At 40.5% G+C, this 14,742-nt stretch overlaps 1 protein-coding gene across 1 annotated transcript in view; it reads right to left on the minus strand.

Annotated features, from left to right (window-relative positions):
- Positions 1-4,887: 4,887 nt before the first annotated feature.
- LOC117533367 (14-3-3 protein epsilon-like) overlaps positions 4,888-14,742 on the minus strand; it is a 28,147-nt gene continuing 18,292 nt past the window's right edge. Inside the window, 5 exon segments of the mRNA XM_034197063.1 lie at positions 4,888-5,808; positions 12,246-12,300; positions 12,303-12,356; positions 12,358-12,385; positions 13,411-13,617. Coding sequence (XP_034052954.1) covers positions 5,756-5,808; positions 12,246-12,300; positions 12,303-12,356; positions 12,358-12,385; positions 13,411-13,617 — 397 coding nt within the window. The 3' untranslated portion in view covers positions 4,888-5,755.

Below are 14,742 nucleotides of genomic sequence, written 5' to 3' on the forward strand. Positions count from 1 at the left end.
GGGGAAGCTTGTGTGTGTGTGTGTGTGTGTGTGTGTGTGTGTGTGTGTGTGTGTGTGTGTGTGTGTGTGTGTGGTGTGTGTGTGTGTGTGTGTGTGTGTGTGTGTGTGTGTGTGTGTGTGTGTGTGTGTGTGTGTGTGTGTGTGTGTGTGTGTGTGTGTGTGTGTGTGTGTGTGTGTGTGTGTGTGTGTGTGTCACCAGAGTTCCCGTTAGAATATTTTTTCGCCGGTCAACATGTCCGTTAAAGTTTAAATCTTCCGGATAAAATGAGAAAAGTGCCGGTCAAAGGTCTTCTTTGTTATTTATTGAGCTTTAAAACAAATTGATATGATTCAATATTAAACTAATTATAGTAGATTAACTACATTATTTAAAAGTGAACAGTAATTTACAATAACACGGGAATAATAAACGGAGCGCTCTCCCTCTCCTGGCAGCCCGTCAGCAGGGGCGGCGCCAGGGGGGAGCTAGGGGGTGCTGAAGCACCCCCCAGGATTGCCAAAGCACCCCCAATAAATATGTTTTTTTTTTCCCCCGAAAATTATTATTATTATTTTTATTAAATTAAATTAGAAATATTATTGATTACATCAATGCATATGTGAAACAAACACATTTTTGACCAAAAACATAAAGCCAACACAGGTGATATGATTAGGCCAATGGTCAGCACCCATTCAATTTTTGACCTACCCATAGGCTAAATTACTTTATGACACTTGATTGACTTCCTGTTAGCTAGAGCGCCAAATGATTTGCTAACAGCAAAGTGAAAAATTGATCGTTTTTTAGTCCTTAAACGACCACGTGTGGACACTCAATCAAAACCAACTGAAAGCGAGAGGGATTCTGCACATAATAGGCCTCGTGAGTACAAGTAGCTTACTTCTGGGTCTCTGTGTTTCATTCAAGCCCTGCTCTGTGTGTGTGTGTGTGTGTGTGTGTGTGTGTGTGTGTGTGTGTGTGTGTGTTGTGTGTGTGTGTGTGTGGCACGAGCCATTTTGTGTGCGTGCGTGCGCGAGCGAGCGAGAGAGCTCGCCTCGCGCACCAGTGGGTATCTACCGGAGATCGTTGTGGTTAGCATCTGGTGCTAGCTAGCCAAGCTAATGGATATAAGGAGCTTTTTCAACAACAAGGTGGAGGGATAACTATCTCCTGTCAGACTGAGAATCTCAGGTAACCTCAACTCAGGTGAAGTAAAGGACTCTCTCAGTGTTTAGATAGTTAACTTTAGTCTAGTTATCTCAGTGGGTCTCAACGGTTTGTTTTAAAAGGGGAGTGATTTGTAAAATATCTATAAAGAAATAGAAAATCTGTTGACAGTTCTGTTTCGTATGGGTGTTGAGAGATGTATCCATAGATCTCTTAATGTTGCTCTCAAAGTGCACCAGATTGATGCTTTTAACTTAAATATGTAACAACAAATCTTCCCGGGGGAGCTAGCCCCCGGACCCCCCTAGAGGAGGTGAGGACCCTCCTAGAGGAGGTGAGGTCCGCTCCCCACTTGTAAAAATAGCACTTTACCCCTGCCTATATGCCGTGAGCTGATTATCGAGCCTTCATTGTAACAGTCGCGGGTGCACTGTGTGTGTGTGCGTGGGAAGTGTTGCAGTAGAAAATTCAACTGTAGCGCTGGTGCATTAATGGGAAACCCTAAATGTTTGAGCACCCTCTATGAAACGTCAAGCTACCCCACAGCACCCCCTAGAGAAAATCTCTGGCGCCGCCACTGCCCGTCAGTATCATGCAGCTCGCGGATCAGTAATGAGTGACCCGACAGTAAAACTAAACATATCTATAACTAGTTACGGTAGTTTGAGAGGTCATTAAAATAGCTACGTGTGATATTCTAACCTGAAGTGTGTGTTGTGTCCGCTCACCGCTGCATGTGATCATGCAGAGCTGCGTGTCGACTCGTCAGCAGCAGCTGATCTCTCTCTCCCGTTAGATTAGACTTCACTCGCGTTTATGTCCATATCGATCAGATCCAGCTAGTTCTAGCTAATGATCAGTGGCGTTTTCTCCCGGAGGCCAAGGGAAGCCAGGCTTCCCCTGTTTTTTCGGATTGTAGTTATAATTTAAATAAATAAATAAAAATACTTTGTTTTGTTTCGATAATTCTCCTTTGCTGTGTGTTGCTGCCGGCCCGTCTCTCCCCCATTCTCATTGAGTATTTTACAAAGAGTGAAACAGCGCCCCTGTTATGGTGAAACAGTAGATTGCACTCACTGTTGCGAGAGGAGGCCAGCCGAATCTGGCTTCCCTTGGTTAAAAAAAAATGGAGGGATTGACCAATCAGATGAGGCTCACGTGATGCCCCTGCCAACCTGTGATTGGTCAGGGCCATGCCAAGGGAAGCCAGAGGCGGCTGGCTTCCCTTGCCTCACAATCCAATCAAATCGAATCAACTTAGTGTTGCAGTGACGCGTCCTAAAATCCGGAAGTAAGCTGCTCTCGGTTTCCCTCGACAAAAAAGCAATGGGATTTCTCCATAGGATTTAGGAAAATAGCTCGAAATAAGGTCAGTGGAAAACGAACCTGTTTGATAAATGCACGTTTTGTTCAGTCGGATAATATCTACATGTCTACCCTACTTTTATAATGTTCGAATCATACATCTAATCGATAGAAGATAGATAGCGCCACTGCACCACTCTCACCGCCGTTAGAAAGTAGCAAGCAACTGAAGCAAGTGCAATTATGGAGCGTGGAGATTTGGAGTATTTCATCAAAAGTAATTGTACTAAACTTCCGCTACAGCAGCAACAACAAATACAATCTGATGACAAGCTGATGCCCAAACTGGAGCTGTGTACAGCGAGGAACAAAGGCGCGAATCGGACGTAAAACGTTAAAGGTCTCCTGATTTAGTTTGTGAATGAATGCTTATTAGAGTTTGGGCTGGAGAGTGCGTGCGGACCTGTCGGTTAGATAACAGGCGTGTGTAAGTCCTGCATCTGATACAAATTTGTGTAAAATGATACCGGGTGCTGTAATCACTCATCTGGTTACGTTATTACATTGACCACCACACCCCCGACCCAAAAGAAAGGACGTATTATTGGCTTCCCCTCATTGTTTTCCCACGCCACGCTACTGCTAATGATAGGACTACCTGCTTATTAAAAGACACCTAAACAATAAGCGTCGCTATGCAACCGGGTGAGGCCGCAAAGTATAGCGCAGCATTTGTTTACATGCCCACCGGAACACCGAGGCATTACCAACAGATCAACGCACAATCAACCCATACAGGACATCTCTTTCTCCACATTAAGTGTTAGACATTAGAATGGACTATTCTTGTCTGTCACATAAATGGCGCAAGTTGCGCAACTGATGCGGTATTGCGCTAAACGGAAATTATTTTGAACGGACACTTTGACCAGAGAGATTTAGATTTGCCTGTCTTCAGCATATTTTACCGGTCGTAGTCCGGTAATTACCGGCTAACGGGAACTCTGAGTGTGTGTGTGTGTGTGTGTGTTTGTGTGTGTGTATTGTGTTTGTTTCCCGGGGGAAACACTCACGAGAAACACCGGCTGTTGTTGTGCCTGCTGTGACGTTAAATTACTCCGTTCTCCGCTTGTAATTATGCCGAAGCTTCAAAGTTATAGTTATCATCTGAATTTGCCGAAACAAGTTTAATATTCTGAAAGCCAAGACTTTGTTTATTTGAAATCAGATGAAAACAAACAGTAATCTATGATTACTACGCCTTGCATTCATAATTTCAGCGGAGGGAGGGGGGCAGCGCTGCAGAACAGCAGAGTGGTGAGGGAGAGCTGTCTTCTTCCCTTTACAAGCTTCAAAAATATATTTATCGTGTGATTTTGGAAATAAAAGTTTCATATTCTGAAAGATAACACCCGAATAAAGAAAAAAAAAGGTTTTGTTTTTTTATTAATTGGCTCATGATAGGCCCCCGATCTCTGGAGGCCCCTGGGCTTCAGCCCGGGTCAGCCCGTGCATTAAGGCGGCCCTGGTTTCAGCATGCTATACTAGGAGTTTTAAAAAAACTCCACATACTACAGAATTACTTAAAAGTTTTGGACAAACATTTTTAGAAATATTATTTATTTTTCTAAATGACATACCCTGACTTTTTTTTTAGATTCTTTCATAGTATAGTATGTCTGAAGAAATTACAAAAGTCACAGTATAAAACCACTGTAGGAATCTTTCTGCTGCTGCTAGCAAACACTGCCATCTAGTGGATTAAAAACCAAACAAGATCTCACACAAATAACATTTTTACTATGACTTTTACACGTTTTGACTTACTTTACTATGACACTTTTTAATTTACTATAATTGGACTGTTACACTTTTTGACTACCGTGACTTTTACACTTAAGTAAGTGTAAGACTTGTAAGTGTTAAACATTCCCCTCCCCCTCACACACACACACTCCTGCTAATAAGCCATTACCTAACTATATGATATTAGCAAAAGCCTCTTCGACTTTTTATTTAAATTTTTTCTAAATACTTTACCGTGACTTTCTACAAAAGCCTCAACCATCAATGCTTCTGCTAGCAAACACTGCCACCTAGTGGAGGAAAACCAAACCACACAGAAGAGAAACCTCACAACCCGGTAACATTTCTACACGTTTCGACCAACTATACTATGACTTAATAAACTAAGACTTTTACACTTTTTGACCTACTATAATGGCATACATTTTTTCGACACCATTACTTTTTTTTATCAAAATACTATACCAAGGTACCAGTGCCATATAGATAGAAGCTTGCTGAAGCCAGAAGCATCTATCTGCAAGGTACAAAGCCACTGCATTAAATCTCGACCAGAAGCAGTACTCCTTCAAACACTGCCATCTAGTGGACGAAAACCAAACCACACACAGAAGAGAAAACCTCGGTAACATTTTACATTTTGAAGTTTAATGTTATTTCCATGCTGTGTTTCAGTAAGAATACAGATGGTACTTGTGGCTCCGGTGAGAATATCCAGTAGTACAAATCAGATTCACGTTACACATACCGAACAGAAGGAAGAGATGAGGAGGAGGAAGAGGAGGGACGAAGAGTCGGGGGGGGGGATGAAGTACAGCAGGCCTCTTATTTCCCAATTATTATTTTTTTAAACAATAGGGTGCCAATGCAAAACTGCATTTACATTACAATCAAGAGTGTTGAGCATTCCCCTCCCCCACACACACACACACACGTTCCTGCTAATAAGCCATTGCCTAACTATCTGATATTAGCAAAAGCCTCGCAGCAGAACACTCGGACGAGAACAGAGGTCAGAAGATGTTGTTTAACCGGAAAAAGGGGACATTATGTTGTTTGTTATTAAAAAAATAAGAAGTATTGATGTGTTGAAGGAGCAGGTACGTAAAGAGGGCACTTAGTTCTCCCTCAAAGCTTTAACACATCCCTTTAAATGTTTTCCCACCACCGACACTTTCCAAACGGCAATTGGACAGTATATTGTTCATAAACACACACAAAAACAAAACAAGCTTAACCGCAAAGTCTTTAAATAACTCTCGTGTGTCACGGATACAGGCGAGCGTACTTGGCAACAGATGATAACGGCAAAGAAAAAAAGAAAACAGTAAAAGAGGACTTAAAGGGTACAGGCTTGCAAATATGAGTCGTCGAAAACAAGGTAAATCTCCCGGGGTGAAGTGGAAACAAAGGGGGGGGGGTTCAGACATGACATGCATATGGGGAGAAAGATGGAGGGGGAGGAGGAGGAGGCTTGTTTCTTGTTGTCCCGTCTCACTGAGTCTCTTCCTCTGGGTTTTGCGTTGCTTCTGTGCTCGCTTCCTCACCTGAGAGACAACGACAGGAACAACGTGTTATTGATGTTATTAATCAGAGGCGGAAGAAGTACACGGATGATTGACCGAGTAAGAGTAGCAATACGTTAAGGTGAAAATACTGCGTTGAAAGTAAGAATCCTACATTTAAGTAAGAACAGAATATACATTTTAATAAGTCATTCTGCAGTCAAATGTGATATCTTTAGATGTTATTGCATCGAGGAGCATTTTGTTTCTTGTGGATAAACAACGTATTATAATTTGTTGGAGGAATCTACTTTTTTTGTACCGTAAACATTTTGACCACTAGTTTATTTTCTGGTTAAAAGTGATGAAGATTAGCTGAAGATGTTTAAAAAATGCTCACAGGGTTATTTCAAACATTATTCATTCAGCTCATTTGTTTAAAGTAAATACATTTACGACAGTTTGCAGTTAATCGCTCTGAAAATGATCCTGAAGCAGACATCCCAGGTGTGAAACATGCAGGTTAGCGGTTAGCTTCGAGGCTCGGCTGTGTTTCTGTGAACCTGTAGTTTCTAATAAAGGTTTCCATAGAGACAGCACAGCCATCCGTGTGATTACAGTGAAAAGGCACGAAGAACAAAAAGCCCCGAGAAACCCGTTGTGATTAAAATAGAAAAGAGTGACTCGTTAGCCGTCCGGCGGCTAACAGAGGCGTGGGGGGGAGAAACATGCTGTTACTGCACTTCAGAGGTTATATATCACCACTCCATAAGTCCATCATCTCAACACTCTACACACTCACTCTATATATACACACACACACACCCTCAGTGAGTGTGGTGGAAGTGTCCGCAAGTACTTTGAGTCTAAATGTAATGATTGGATTCCACTATCGTTTAACACGAAAGACGACACTTCCTGGATGTTCAGGTGTATATCAGTATGTAGTGTCCTCTACTTTAAAGAGTCCTCTCCTGCGGGATGTTTCAGGTTGTGTATCAGTATGTAGTTGTCTCCTACTTTAAAGAGTCCTCTCCTGCTGATGTTCAGGTGTATTCAGTATGTAGTGTCTCTACTACTTTAAAGAGTTTCTCTCATGCTGATGTTCAGGTGTATATCAGTATGTAGTGTCTCTACTTTAAAGAGTCCTCTCCTGCTGATGTTCAGGTGTATATCAGTATTTAGTGTCTCTACTTTAAAGGAGTCCTCTCCTGCTGATGTTCAGGTGTATATCAGTATGTAAGTGTCTCTCTTTAAAGAGTCCTCTCCCCTGCTGATGTTCAGGCAGGGTTCTATCAGTAGTAGCGTCTCTACTTTAAAGGAGTCCTCCTCTGCTGATGTTCAGGTGTATATCAGGATGTAGTGTCTCTACTTTAAAGAGTCCTCTCCTGCTGATGTTCAGGTGTATATCAGTATGTAAGTGTCCTCTACTTTAAAGAGTCCTCTCCTGCTGATGTTTCAGTGTATATCAGTATGAAGTTCTCTACTTTAAAAAGAGTCCTCTCCTGCTGATGTTCAGGTGTATATCAGTATTGAATAGTCTCTACTTTTTAAAAGAGTCCCTCTCCTGCTGATGTTCCAGGTGTATATCAGTATGTAGTGTCCTCTAATTTTAAAAGGTCCTCTCCTGCCTCTGATGTTCAGGAGTGGTATATCAGTATGCTAGTGTCTCTACTTTAAAGAGTCCTCTCCGCTGATGTCAGGTGTATATCAGTATGTAGTGTCTCTACTTTAAAGAGTCCTCTCCTGCTGATGTTCAGGTGTATATCAGTATGTAGTGTCCTCTACTTTAAAGAGTCCCTCTCCTGCTGAGGTTCATGTGTATCTCAGTATGTAAGTGTCTCTACTTTAAAGAGTCCTCTCCTGCTGATGTTCATGTGTATATCAGTATGTAGTGTCTCTACTTTAAAGAGTCCTCTCCTGCTGATGTTCAGGTGTATATCAGTATGTATGTCTCTACTTTAAAGAGTCCTCTCCTGCTGATGTTCAGGTGTATATCAGTATGTAGTTAGTCTCTTACCATTTTAAAGAGTCCTCTCCTGCTGATGTTCAGGTGTATATCAGTATGTAGATGTCTCTACTTTAAAGAGTCCTCTCCTGCTGATGTTCAGGTGTATATCAGTATGTGTGTCTCTACTTTAAAGAGTCCTCTCCTGCTGATGTTCAGGTGTATATCAGTATGTAGTGCTCTACTTTAAAGAGTCCTCTCCTGCTGATGTTCAGGTGTATATCAGTACGTATTGTCTCTACTTTAAAGAGGTCCTCTCCTGCTGATGTTCAGGTTGTTATCCAGTATGTAGTGTCTCTACTTTAAAGAGTCCTCTCTGCTGATGTTCAGGTGTATATCAGTATGTAGTGTCTCTTACTTTAAAGAGTCCTCTCTGCTGATGTTCAGGTGTATATCAGTATGTAGTGTCTCTACTTTAAAGGTCCTCTCCATGCTGATGTTCAGGTGTATATCAGATGTAGTGTCTCTACTTTAAAAGAGTCCTCTCCTGCTGATGTTCAGGTGTATCTCAGTATGTAGTGTCTCTACTTAAAGAGTCCTCTCCTGCTGATGTCAGGTGTATATCAGTATGTCGTTGTCTCTACTTTAAAGAGTCCTCTCCTGCTGATGTTCAGGTGTATATCAGTATGTAGTGTCTCTACTTTAAAGAGTCCTCTCCTGCTGATGTTCAGGTGTATATCAGTATGTAGTGTCTCTACTTTAAAGAGTCCTCTCCGCTGATGTTTCCAGGTGTATATCAGTACATAGTGTCTCTACTTTAAAGAGTCCTCTCCTGCTGATGTTCAGGTGTATATCAGTATGTAGTGTTTCTACTTTAAAGAGTCCTCTCCTGCTGATGTTCAGGTGTATATCAGTATGTAGTGTTTCTACTTTAAAGAGTCCTCTCCTGCTGATGTTCAGGAGTATATCAGTTTTTGTATCTCTACTTTAAAGAGTCCTCTCCTGCTGATGTTCAGGTGTATATCAGTATGTAGTGTCTCTACTTTAAAGAGTCCTCTCCTGCTGATGTTCAGGTGTATATCAGTATGTAGTGTCTCTACTTTAAAGAGTCCTCTCCTGCTGATGTTCAGGTGTATATCAGTATGTTATATGTGTCCTCTACTTTAAAGAGTCCTCTCCTGCTGATGTTCAGGTGTATATCAGTATGTAGTGTTTCTACTTTAAAGAGTCCTCTCCTGCTGGCATGTTCAGTGTATATCAGTATGTAGTGTCCTCTACTTTAAAGAGTTCCTCTCCTGCTGATGTTCAGGTGTATATCAGTATGTAGTGCCTCTACTTTAAAGAGTCCTCTCCTGCTGATGTTCAGGTGTATATCAGTATAGTAGTGTCTCTACTTTAAAGAGTCCTCTCCTGCTGATGTTCAGGTGTATATCAGTAGTTAGTGTCTCTACTTTAAAGAGTCCTCTCTGCTGATGTTCAGGTGTATATCAGTATGTAGTGTCTCTACTTAAAGAGTCCTCTCCTGCTGATGTTCAGGTGTATATCAGTATGTAGTGTCTCTACTTTAAGAGTCCTCTCCTGCTGATGTTCAGGTGTATATCAGTAATGTAGTGTCTCTACTTTAAAGAGTCCTCTCCTGCTGATGTTCAGGTGTAATATCAGTATATAGTGTCTCTACTTTTAAAGAGTCCTCTCCTGCTGATGTTCAGGTGTATATCAGTGATGTAGTGTCTCTACTTTAAAGAGTCCTCTCCTGCTGATGTTCAGGTGTATATCAGTATGTAGTGGTCTCTACTTTAAAGAGTCCTCTCCTGCTGATGTTCAGGTGTATATCAGTATGTAGTGTTCTCTTACTTTAAAGAGTCCTCTCCTGCTGATGTTCAGGTGTATATCAGTATGTTAGTGTTCTCTACTTTAAAGAGTCCTCTCCTGCTGATGTTCAGGTGTATATCAGTATGTAGGTCTCTACTTTAAAGAGTTCCTCTCCTGCTGATGTTCAGGTGTATATCAGTATGTAGTGTCTCTACTTTAAAGAGTCCTCTCCTGCTGATGTTCAGGTGTATATCAGTATGTAGTGTCTCTACTGTAAAGAGTTCCTCTCCTGCTGATGTTCAGGTGTATATCAGTATGTAGTTGTCTCTACTTTTAAAGAGTCCTCTCCTGCTGATGTTCAGGTATATATCAGTATGTAGTGTCTCTACTTTAAAGAGTCCTCTCCTGCTGATGTTCAGGTATATATCAGTATGTAGTGTCTCTACTTTAAAGAGTCCTCTCCTGCTGATGTTCAGGTGTATATCAGTATGTAGTGTCTCTACTTTAAAGAGTCCTCTCCTGCTGATGTTCAGGTGTATATCAGTATGTAGTGTCTCTACTTTAAAGAGTCCTCTCCTGCTGATGTTCAGGTGTATATCAGTATGTAGTGTCTCTACTTTAAAGAGTTCTCTCCTGCTGATGTTCAGGTGTATATCAGTATGTAGTGTCTCTACTTTAAAGAGTCCTCTCCTGCTGATGTTTCAGGTGTTATATCAGTATGTAGTGTCTCTACTTTAAAGAGTCCTCTCCTGCTGATGTTCAGGTAGTATATCAGTATGTAGTGTTCTCTACTTTAAAGAGTCCTCTCATGCATGATGTTCAGGTGTATATCAGTATGTAGTGTCTCTACTTTTAAAGAGTTCTCTCCTGCTGATGTTCAGGTGTATATCAGTAGTAGTGTCTCTACTTTAAAGAGTCCTCTCCTGCTGATATTTCAGGTGTATATCAGATGTAGTGTCTCTACCTTTAAAGAGTCCTCTCCTGCTGATGTTCAGGTGTATATCAGTATGTAGTGTCTCTACTTTAAAGAGTCCTCTCCTGCTGATGTTCAGGTATATATCAGTATGTAGTGTCTCTACTTTAAAGAGTCCTCTCCTGCTGATGTTCAGGTATATCTCAGTATGTAGTGGTCTCTACTTTAAAGAGTCCTCTCCTGCTGATGTTCAGGTGTTATATCAGTATGTAGTGTTCTCTACTTTAAAGAGTCCCTCTCCTGCTGATGTTCAGGTGATATCAGTATGTAGTGTCCTCTACTTTAAAGAGTCCTCTCCTGCTGATGTTCAGGTGTATATCAGTATGTAGTGTCTCTACTTTAAAGAGTCCTCTCCTGCTGATGTTCCAGGTGTTATATCAGTATGTAGTGTCTCTACTTAAAAGAGTTCCTCTCCTGCTGATGTTCAGGTGTATATCAGTATGTAGTGTCTCTACTTTAAAGAGTCCTCTCCTGCTGATGTTCAGGTTGTATATCAGTATGAGTGTCTCTACTTTAAAAGAGTCCTCTCCTGCTGATGTTCAGGTGTATATCAGTATGTAGTGCCTCTACTTTAAAGAGTTCTCTCCTGCTTGTATAATGAAGAGGAAGGGAGAGAGCAGTCCTTAAGAATCTACTGACCAGAGAGAGGAGTTGGAGAAAGACACGATGAGGGGAAATGTTAGAGGAAAAGTTAGGTTGTTTTTGAGTCTGGAGTTGTGTTGGGATTTAAAGATGAAGACATCCAGAGGCCGACTTTAGGAAACATGAAATCTAGAAATGCCCAAAATATCTGACAAACCAAGAAACGATTGGGATTTTAACAAAAGAAAATGTATGTTTTTTTTGCAAACTGGTAAGTGATTGAAAGCGCTGAACGGACATGTTCAGGTTCAGGAAAAGGTCTTTAAAGAAGAATAATTGGTAATTAACATGTCAGGTAATGTGTTTGGTTGATGGTAGATGTTTGACTTGTGACTTTGTTTGATATAACCGGTTGGTTATTGGTTAGTAAGCAGTGATTGAGACCACTATTTTCTAGTTTGGGGTGAAATAAGCCTTTCTTCTCCCTGCTCGTTTGCATCAAGCAGCTGAAAGTGTTCATGTTTTGTTAATTGTTTTATAATAGTTGTTTAATAATTGTTTTAAAAGCTGTGAGTGGAAGAAATAGATTTGATATCAATATTGTGAAATGAGACGTCATAGTTTTGAATATCTTAATAAGTGCCTTTTCCTGATTTAAAAGGCAGCATTACAGTAACATGTTCTAGCTGGTAGTGGCTTAGTAGTTGTGTAAGTATTCTGTCCTACAAATCCATCACTTTTAGAGCCATTTTACTTCGGTAGGGTTATAATTATAATATAATTAAGGATTAAATCTACATAAGTCGCTTATTACAATAGGTTTAAATATAAAGTCTTTCTGCAATCCTTTGAATATGTGCTGTTGCTTTAATGAGACAGGAAATCACGTGTACGCCCATATATGGCAGTGACAAACAAGAGCAGTAAAGTTGTTATTGTTTATCTTTTTATATGCAGCCTGACTGGCTTGCAAATAAATATAAATAACAATAAGTGATGCAACTGTAACCGCAATCTACGGATTTCTTAGTAAAACTAATTTAGGCGCAGTCTGACAAAGGACAGCGGCTTTTTTATATTAACATGGATTAAAAAGCTACGTTTTTTTCCACACGTATCGCCAGCTAGCTGCTGCATATCATATAAGAGTGCTTTCCTCATCACCATCTCCCTGCACGTCTGAGGTCCATAGTGTCAAGTTGTCACGTAGCAACTGCAAATGATAAGTGTTGAGTCCTTGTAGCTGTCCTCGTTCAGCGTGTCCAGCTCTGCGATTCGCATTGTCGAACGCTTCCTTCGCCAACCTGAGAGGGGAAGAGGACGCACCGTGAGGAAAAATATCACTGAAGCTTGAGCTTCAATCTCAGGATCCATGAATGGTCTGATCCTCTCAAGCATGGAAGTAGGTCCCCCCCCAAAAACAAAAAGAGAGAATTTGTTGGTTTTTTTCTCAAATTCTGACTTTTTTCTCAAATTTCTCTCAAAATTCTGACTTTTTCTCAAATTTCTCTCAAAATTCTGACTTTTTCTCAAATGTGAGGGTTAGAGACAGCGGGAAGGAAAATGTGTGGAAATGTGGATTTATTTGAACAAAATGGGTGAAAATAGCAAACCGAGTAGTTTGGGAATGATTTGTTCCTGATAAATTGAGTCAGAATTCATCGGTTTTTTAACTCTGTGTGTGCGGTGTTCACTCATGGTTTGTGCTGGGTGTATGAGGGTTCAATTAATGGGGTTCAGTTTATGTGAGTGTGACTTTAAATCTGGGTGGAGATTCGCGGGGTTTATTGATGAGGGGATAAATAAATTAACGTCGTTGAGATTGAGGAATCAGGAGAGGCCACTAGTAAGTGTGATTATTATATTGAATGTGATTTAATGTGTATGGGATATGTGTGATCCTAATTGTTGTTGTCCTTTTTCTTCTAAGGTTAATTTGATTAAATTAAAACTAGGAGTTGTTTCCGTCCATCTTGATTCCACCCATACTGTCGGGGGAAAGACGGTACATGAGGAAAAGCTTTCAGTGATTAATCCCAATATGTCTTGTTTGTTCCATTTCCAAACGCTCGGCTACGTAAAAGTGTTTTAAATAATCAAATGTATTATTATGTTCTGCTGGCACTGGGAAATAGTGCAGAGGAGCTTTAATTGCAAAATCTGAATTAAGTTATAATCAGAACGCTTTAATCACAGTTGCTCCATTTTAGAATTAAAACAAAAATACAATTCTAAATACATTTAAAAATATTTACCGCTACCAGCAGGTGCTAAATAAAAAGGCCAAAAGGGGTTAAAAAAGGTCACAGTTTTGAACGTGAACACCTACTTGCAGGCGCGGTCCGGCGAGTTGAGGATTTCGTAATAGAAAACTGAGAAGTTGAGGGCCAGTCCGAGGCGGATGGGGTGCGTTGGAGGGAGCTCGATCATCGCGATGTCGCTCGCAGCTTTATACGCAACCAAACTGTTCTCTGCTGCCTCCTTCCTGTCGTTACCGGTGGCAAACTCTGCCAGGTACCTGTGGTAATCTCCCTTCCTGAGAAACACAACGGAACCATCAACAAACCGAGAGGCAACAGTACACACATCCTTTACTCAAGTAGAAGTACAGATACTCGTGTTTAAAAATACTCTGGTGAAAGTAGAAGTACTGACTAAACTTCTTTACTCAAGTCAAAGTAAAGAGGCTTTGAAATGTACTTCAGTAAAAAGTACCCATAACTAGCAGCTGCTTTAAAGAGTACCTGACCTCCCTTTATATGAATAGAACAATAATGTCATTGTTAGCTAATGAATGTTTCCATGCTGAACAACGGCAACATGACAACGTTTCCATTGGTCCCTCTTCTTTAGAGAAGAGCAGGAAATGATGGATACACGGATCGTGTTCAAATCAATAGGCACGCAATGACTCTAAAGAATAATGATCACGCATCAAACACACATTCAAACTAAAGGAACCAGCTGTTTGGGAAATGAGAGAAGTAGAAAGTACAAGTATTTGAGTTCAACATGTAAGAAGTAGAAAGTACAAGTATTTGAGTTCAACATGTAAGAAGTAGAAAGTACAGGTATTTGAGTTCAACATGTAAGAAGTAGAAAGTACAGGTATTTGTGTTCAACATGTGAGAAGTAGAAAGTACAGGTATTTGTGTTCAACATGTGAGAAGTAGAAAGTACAGGTATTTGAGTTCAACATGTAAGAAGTAGAAAGTACAGGTATTTGAGTTCAACATGTAAGAAGTAGAAGTACAGGTATTTGTGTTCAACATGTGAGAAGTCGAAAGTACAGGTATTGTGTTCAACATGTGAGAAGTAGAAAAGTACAGGTATTTGAGTTCAACATGTAAGAAGTAGAAAGTACAGGTATTTGAGTTCAACATGTAAGAAGTAGAAAGTACAGGTATTTGAGTGCCAACATGTGAAGAAGTAGAAGAAGTACAGGTATTTGAGTTCAACATGTAAGAAGTAGAAAGTACAGGTATTTGTGTTCAACATGTAAGAAGTAGAAAGTACAGGTATTGTGTTCAACATGTAAGAAGTAGAAAAGTACAGGGTATTTGTGTTCAACATGTAAGAAGTAGAAAGTACAGGTATTTGGGTCAAATGTAAGAAGTAGAAAGTAACAGGTATTTTGTGTTCACATGTAAGACGTAGAACT

Source organism: Gymnodraco acuticeps, unplaced genomic scaffold (assembly GCF_902827175.1).
Source record: "Gymnodraco acuticeps unplaced genomic scaffold, fGymAcu1.1, whole genome shotgun sequence".
Taxonomy (NCBI): domain Eukaryota; kingdom Metazoa; phylum Chordata; class Actinopteri; order Perciformes; family Bathydraconidae; genus Gymnodraco; species Gymnodraco acuticeps.